This window comes from Diabrotica virgifera, chromosome 8, assembly GCF_917563875.1.
Source record: "Diabrotica virgifera virgifera chromosome 8, PGI_DIABVI_V3a".
NCBI classification, from domain to species: domain Eukaryota; kingdom Metazoa; phylum Arthropoda; class Insecta; order Coleoptera; family Chrysomelidae; genus Diabrotica; species Diabrotica virgifera.
Window position 1 is genome coordinate 193,374,863 of NC_065450.1, and position 8,524 is coordinate 193,383,386.

At 32.1% G+C, this 8,524-nt stretch overlaps 1 protein-coding gene across 1 annotated transcript; it reads right to left on the reverse strand.

Annotated features, from left to right (window-relative positions):
• Positions 1–407: 407 nt before the first annotated feature.
• On the reverse strand, positions 408–1,550 carry LOC126890324 (uncharacterized). Its single transcript, XM_050659189.1, has one exon. The coding sequence runs from the start codon at positions 1,548–1,550 to the stop codon at positions 408–410; it is 1,143 nt and encodes a 380-aa protein (XP_050515146.1).
• Between the last annotated feature and the right edge of the window lie 6,974 nt (positions 1,551–8,524).

Below are 8,524 nucleotides of genomic sequence, written 5' to 3' on the forward strand. Positions count from 1 at the left end.
GGGTTTTCAAAAGAAAGCGATTAAGTACAATAGTACATTTTAATCGCCTTTAATTGAAAACTCCTAGTATTTCGATCGTATTTTCCTTGTATTTCGATAACAAAATCATTGAGTAGATATACAAAAAAATCAATTTAAAATTACTTTCCCGATATTATTGCTGACTGTAAATTTATGAGTGTACAAACAATTTTTGTTATATTATCCGTATTTGATATAAATGTGCTATCAATACAGGCATGGGGGGCTAAGCAAGCTAATTCTCTTAATCTACGTATAACTCGTTCAATGTGAATTCTTAAACTAGCTACTCTTTTTGTTTCAAATACTTCAATATTTTGTAAGTTTTGTACTTGAAGATACACTTGGTGTCTAATTAATTGGCAATCTCTGCTAACTAAAAAATGCTATATGTGTTTAAAACCCCTGTCAGCCATTACCGCCACTTTCGGTGGAAGAACATTTAAAAAACCACTATGTTCAAGAATAACCGCATCCGACGTTCTTCCACCGAAAGCATAAGAAATAAAATTACTAAACTCATCAGGAATGCCAGCAATTAAATATTTTAGAGTATTGCACTTTTTGTATTCAGACCATGTTAAGGACTGTTTAACAGAATCTGATGGTTTTTCAATTTCAATTTCTAAGCAATCGATAATACAAAATACTTTACTATAACGAGCTCGAAATGTTAAGGGTAAATTTAATTTAACTGAACTCACTTGGGGATTAAAAATATAAGATCTTAAATATTTACTAAGTAATGGAACAGATTTTGCAAATATTCTCGATGCATTGCTTTCGCTTATGCCGAAATCATCTCCAAGAGACATAAATGTTTGTCCTGTTCTTATCTTTTTAAGAGTTAAAAATAGATGCATTGTTTGAGTCTTACAATATTTTTCCATTAATTGAAACGTGTAAAATGCATATTCTGGTAGCCCCATATACAGTCCAGGTCTGTATTGTAACCTCATCACTGTACACTTCAAAGACAAACTTTTAAATTGTTTTGCTTCCTCTTCTTTCGTATCTTCATCACAAGATAAAGAATCACTTTCATTGTACCAACAGTCGTCACTACCACTATATTCACTATACTCTTCAAATACAGAACTTGCTGATTCACTTTTTGTATCTTCAAATATTTGCATCTCTCTTATAGGTGAAGTTCCTGTATCCTTATTATGTATTTTCAATGGCGACAACCCGACTGTAACACTCCTTTGAAATTTGCACTGAATAACTTTACTTCTTATTTTGATGTGAGTCTGTGTTGATGCATTATTCAGTTTTTGAGGTAAAGCTGATTGGTTTAATTCAGGTCCTGATTGTACTAAGTCTGTGAAACTAGGATCACATTGTTTCTTATAATCATTGTTTTCTAAAACAGACTTAGATGTAGAAGCGGCATCTTCAGGAAGCTGTCGTTTTACCTTTTTAAGGGCTGCTTCCCTCACAGGCTGAGAAAAAGCTCGTTTTCTGTCTGGTTGACAATCAAATATGTGCGGGACAACACCTGACTTAATAATTTTGGGACCACCCATAATCTTGAATTTTATATAATTATCCATATTTTGTTCCGACTGCAACAAATAAACAAGTATAAGTAGGCACTTTTCATGAAATGATAACTAATATTTTTTTAAGTAGAAAATAGGTACCTAATTAGATAAATACTTACATCAAAATGATCCTCACAGACATAAAGACCTATGCTTTTTTTGTGAAATATCATTTTTATCTCGCCTGTATGCCTTTAGCCATTTTAATCGACGTTTTGGTTCTTTTGGTTGAGTGAAAAAATGTTTGTTGGATGTTCTGACAGTTGTGCTTTTGCATCCCGGCACTATACAGTACTTTTGATAAAGTATATTACACAATAAATACACTAAACTACACTAAATACAATAACATAAATACCGAGCAAACGTCACAGTTATTCGACACGCACAACTGGCAATGGCAAACTGCATTCAAATCAATGGCCCACCGAACGGGCAAAAACGATAAGAGTGGCCTGTGACGTCAGACCCAAGCTCGAGCTTTTGAAGTTGTTTGAAACGGAAATTTTAGGCGCAGAATTTTGGTCAGATGCTGTACGTACACTATTCATTGTTAAGACGTAATATTTTGAATATATAACATTTTTAAACATACATTAACAATTTTATGAAAAAAAAATTTTTAGTGCAAGTTCCTATCGAAACTACAAAGGGTACCCCCCGTTAAGATAGGCAAAATGCCCTCACTCTCAGAATTCATTCTTTTTAATTTTTTTACGTTCTGTGCAATTAAAAAATGAGATAACGCGGATTTTTAGCTCGTCACCCCCGTTACGCCTCCCCCCACAGCCTAAAACGTAGATTTTTAGATTTAATTTTTTTAGTTGGGTTGCAATTGACTTAAAAATTTTAAAAAATTCACACGTGTAACTGAGACTTTTACAAAACATGTCCATTTTTTATGGACTCTTAGGTCGAGTGTACATAACCTCAAATTTTTTTTTAACTTTTTTAAAACCTATAACTTTCTTTTGGAAGGGGCTGCAGGTCCAATTTGCATTTTGTGTATTTTATCAAAAGCTATCTGTCTGATTTTTTTCAGATTTTTCCGTCAGTTGCTCCATCTTGAAAAATCCGGAAAACTGTTTTTTTAGGGGGTTTTTAGGGATTTTCTCCATTTTATAGACTGCAACATAGATCAACTCAAGGTTTTGTTAATAGATTATGTATAATTTGAAATAAATGAGTATTTTAGAATTATCAAAAATTGGGCAAAATACCTTTAAACCCCCCAAAAACCATGTTTTTTTAAGTTATGTAAGGGTTTTTGCGGGCTTATGTTATTTTTTGAGGTCGATACAGCCTGAATATATTGTTTATTTTTTACGTTCTATATGATTTTAAAAAATTAGGACTCACCGCAATTTTAGCCCACTTCCCCTATTGCCCCTCCCCCCACAGCCAAAACTGTCAATTTTTCGATTTTTTTTTAAGTTGGTTTGCAATTAGATTAAAAATGTTGTTCTGAAGCTATTTCTTTGTGGCGTTTTTGTAATTAACTATTCTAAATGGGAAATAAGCCACAATTTAATTAAAGAATGATTTTATTTTCAATCTCTAATGCGATAGAGAAAATTCGATAATCTGTGACGCACTGAAAAAATGGTTTGGGACGATCTATATAAATAAGTCAGATTAAATTAAATTATTAGAAGATTTTTTTTGCCAAGCAACCTTTTTGTTTAATTTATTAATATTTTGTATTTTGACAACGACGTCTGTGGTGGACGTCGAAACGTTAATAAAATCATTTTTTAGTTAAATTGTGGCTTATGTCGCATTTAGAATAGTTAGTATCTAATTATTAAATTATAAATTACAAAAAATTCACACGCAGAGCTGAGGCTGTTACGTCTATTTTTATGGACCCGAAGGTCGAGTATACATATTATAACCTCATTTTTTTTGTATAACTTTAGTATAACTGTAGGTACGTATAACTTTTTTTGGCGATGGCTGCTAATTTTTTTTTTGTCTTTTGTGTATTTTACAAACCATCTACGTTTGGCTCCTAATGCAAATAGTCCACGCTGTATGCTTGTTCCGTTAGGTAAATTATTCCGATTAATTTTTTTGCACAAACTTACTCAAAAACAGGTCCTTATAACAAATCCACAAGGCGCCAGGCAGTACCGCGATCGGAAAATTGTTTAAACATTTTTTTAAACGAATTCAAAAAATCAATTTTCTCACTTCGGACAAATTTGTTTTAGATTCTCTGGATCAATCTGAGCAAAAAAGGTATCTTGTGATTTTTCTATAAAATTGACTGTTGTCGAGTTACATGCAATTTCAAATTTGAAAAACGCGAAAATGGCCATATTCAAGGCTTAATAACTCGATTAAAAATTATTATTATGAAAGTCATAAAGTGACCCACTCAAAGTTTAAAGCCCCCCTGCAATAGCCTAACTATTATTTTTAATAATTAAAAATGAGCGCTAAGCATGTATTGAAGCGGCCGTCCGCGAGAGAGAGAGGTATACAATATTTATTGGAAGTTTGAAAAAAATATCGATTGGAAGTCAAAAATACGTTTTAAAAAAATAAAAAAAGGATTTTGAGGTTATATGTATTGTACACTCGACCTACACGGGTCTATAAAAAATATATATGTTTGTAGACGTCTCATAAAAATTTTAAATTTATTGCAACTTTAATTAAAAAAAATAGAAAAATTTACGTTTTTGTGGGGGTAGGGGGGGGGTGTGCTAAAAATGCGAATAGTCTTATTTTTTATTCGCATATAACGTAAAAGAATGAAAAAAAAAATATTCAGGCTGTATCGATCTCAAAAAATAATATCATTAAGCCCGCAAAAACCCTTACGTAACTTAAAAAAACATGGTTTTTGGGGGTTTAAAGGTGTTTTGCCCAATTTTTGATATTCCTAAAATACTCACTTATTTCAAATTATACATAATTTATTAACAAAACCTTGAGTTGATCTATGTTGCAGTCTATAAAATGGAGAAAATCCCTAAAAACCCCATAAAAAAACTGTTTTCCGGATTTTCAGAAAAATCTGAAAAAAACAGAGAGATAGCTTTTGATAAAATACACAAAATGCAAAAAAAAAATGGATCTGCAGCCCCCTCCAAAAAAAAGTTATAAGCTTTAAAAAAGTTAAAAAAAAATTTGAGGTTATGTACACTCGACCTAAGGGTCCATAAAAAATGGACATGTTTTATAAAAGCCTCAGTTATACGTGTGAATTTTTTGAAATTTTTAAATCAATTGCAACCCAACTAAAAAAAATTAAATCTAAAAATCTACGTTTTAGGCTGTGGGGGGAGGGGTAAGGGGGGGTGGCGAGCTAAAAATCCGCGTTATCTCATTTTTTAATTGCACAGAACGTAAAAAAATTAAAGAGATTGAATTCTGAGAGTGAGGGCTATCTTAACGGGCGTACCCTTTTGTATTACTTTTTTTAAGTTGATTACAGATAAACAAAATACGTCTATTTATAAAAATATCCGTAGACTTTTGCGTTGTGTGTATATAGTTAATAATAAAATATATCTAATTTTTAAAGTAAACGCCAAAAGGGAAAGTAATTTTAGATTGTATTATTCTGATATAAATTCAATTAGGTGCTACTGGAGACTCGTTATATCATAATTGAGTTCCCGGAGCACAGAATTCCGTATGCATAAAAAATATACGCGAATCCATAATCGGAATAGAGAGAGACAAATCCGAGACACTTTACCCTGGAAAATTTCGAAAACAAATTAGAATCCACACATACATACATTCCCATACCGCTATACGCCAATTTTCGCATCGCTCAGAGATGTTAAATCAATTCTTCACCTGTTCTATGGAAATTGATGTGCTTCAGCGAGGCGCTGGGTCGTAGAGCGACGCCGACGACGCGAGGCCTTTCACGCTTTAGTTATGCACAGACAGTCCCAAGCGTCAAACTTTTATATTGTTTTGCTTCCTCTTCTTTCGTATCTTCATCACAAGATAAAGAATCACTTTCATTGTACCAACAGTCGTCACTACCACTATATTCACTATACTCTTCAAATACAGAACTTCCTGATTCACTTTTTGTATCTTCAAATGTTTGCAAGTCTTTTATAGATGAAGTTCCTGCATCCTTATTATGTATTTTCAATGGCAACAACCCGACTGTAACACTCCTTTGAAATTTGCACTGAATACCTTTACTTCTTATTTTGATGTGAGTCTGTGTTGATGCATTATTCAGTTTTTGAGGTAAAGCTGATTGGTTTAATTCAGGTCCTGATTGTACTAAGTCTGTGAAACTAGGATCACATTGTCTCTTATCATCATTGACCTCTAAAACAGACTTAGATGTAGAAGCGGCATCTTCAAGAAGCTGTCGTTTAACCCTTTTAAGGGCTGCTTCCCTCACAGGCTGAGAAAAAGCTCGTTTTCTGTCTTGTTGACAGTCAAATATGTGCGGGACAACACCTGACTTAATAATTTTGGGACCACCCATAACCTTGAATTTTATATAGTTATCCATATTTTGTTCCAACTGCAACAAATAAACAAGTATAAGTAGGCACTTTTCATGAAACGATAACTAATATTTTTTTTAAGTAGAAAATAGGTACCTAATTAGATAAATACTTACATCAAAATGATCCTTACAGACATTTGCATCCTCAACTATTGCATCTCTTCATGCAACTATAACTTCTGATTTGCTTACGATAAAAACATGGTCTGACTCTAATTTACTCTCTTTTAACGTGGATAAGACAGTAGCATTATCCTATAAAAGTGCTCTTCAACCCCTGCTTGTTAATAACCGCCAGATCTCTACCGTTGATTCTGTAAAATTTCTTGGTATTTTTTTAGACAGCAACCTCAAATGGTCCCTTCATATCGATTTGTTAAGTAAGAAACTCGCCTCAGCCAGCTATGCTATAAGATCTGTTTCGAAAGAACTCAATTTAGCATCTTCTAAACTAACATATTTTTCTTTGTTCGAGTCTCATCTTCGATATGATCTTCCTTTTTGGGCTTCTAGTACAGCTGCCCAATTAGATGTTATTTTAAATTACAAAAAAAGCAATAAGGTATCTGTTTGGCCTCAGAAGAACAACACATTGCAGAAGTTACTTCAAAGATCACGGCATTTTAACCCTTACATCTTTATATATTTTAGAAACTGTTTGCTTAATTCGTAAACACATACATGTGTTTCCAGCAAGGCCTCGTCATGACTACTCCAACAGAAATTCAAATTTTGATGTCTATTTACCGATCCCGTCCTCTGAGTTAGTAAAGAAATCTATATTATATTCCGCAAAAAAACTATACAACCATCTTCCTTTACAACTCAAATCTGCAACATCTTTCCCCCAGTTTCGTAAAATGACAAAAGCTCATCTATCTAAAAGACCATATTATTCAGTAGAAGAGTTTCTTAATGACTAACTAAGAAATTACAGTAATGTACAAGTAACCAAATTTATCTATATTTGGGTGTCACATGCAGCAGCTTAAACTTATTAGTTCCTATGTCTATAAAAAGTTTACTTTGTTGTATATTCACTTTGCAATTTCTATAAATTGTTGCAATATATCGATTTTGTTTTTTTCTTTACTTTATTAACTTATATTTTGTATTTATGTATATTTTTTTATATTGACGATTTATCAAATTTCAGAAAATTGTATTTGTTATTGTTATTGTTAGATATTATTTATTTATTTTTTCTGACTTTAATTAAGCTTTGTCCATAAAATTTGTATTTTCAGTGACAATAAAGCATATTTCTATTCTATTCTATAAAGACCTATGCTTTTTTGTGAAATATCCTTTTTATCTCGCCTGCATGCCTTTAGCCATTTTAATCGACGTTTTGGTTCTTTTGGTAGAGTAAAAAAATGTTTGTTGGATGTTCTGACAGTTGTGCTTTTGCATCCCGGCACTATACAGAACTTATATTGCGAAGATTTGTTTTCCATTTTGATAAAGTATATTACACAATAAATACACTAAACTACACTAAATACAATAACATAAATACCGAGCAAACGTCACAGTTATTCGACAGGCACAACTGGCAATGGCAAACTGCATTCACATCAATAGCCCACCGAACGGGCAAAAACGATAAGAGTGGCCTGTGACGTCAGACCCAAGCTCGCGCTTTTGAAGTTGTTTGCAACGGAAATTTTAGGCGCAGAACTTTGATCAGATGCTGTACGTACACTATTCATTGTTAAGACGTAATATTTTCAATATAACATTTTTAAACATACATTAACAATTTTATGAAAAAAAAATTTTTAGTGCAAGTTCCTATTGAAACTACAAATTTTGTATTACTTTTTTTAAGTTGATTACAGATAAACAAAATACGTCTATTTATAAAAATATCCGTAGACTTTTGCGTTGTGTGTATATACAGGGTGTAACAAAAATACAGGTCATAAATTTAATCACATATTCTGGGACCAAAAATAGTTTGATTGAACCTAACTTACCTTAGTACAAATGTGCACATAAAAAAAGTTACAGCCCTTTGAAGTTATAAAATAAGAATCGATTTTTTCCAATATATCGAAAACTATTTGAGATATTTTATCGAAAATTGACATGTGGCATTCTTATAGCAGTAGTACCCTAAAAAAAATTATAGTGAATTTTAGACACCCCATAAAAGTTTTATGGGGGTTTTGTTCCTTTAAACCCTCCCAAACTTTTGTGTACGTTCCAATTTAATTATTATTGTAGTACCATTAGTTAAACACAATGTTTTAAAAACTTTTTTGACTCTTAGTACTTTTTCGAAAAGTCGAGTTTTTATCGAGATATTTTGAATATTTGTCAAATCCACCACATATTTGTATATGGTTAAGTACGATTATGGAGACTAGTAATAATATGAAAATTTATTTATGATTTACATTTTTAGGTATATTTTGAACCATATTAAAAAAGAAGCCACATCTCGATAAAAGGT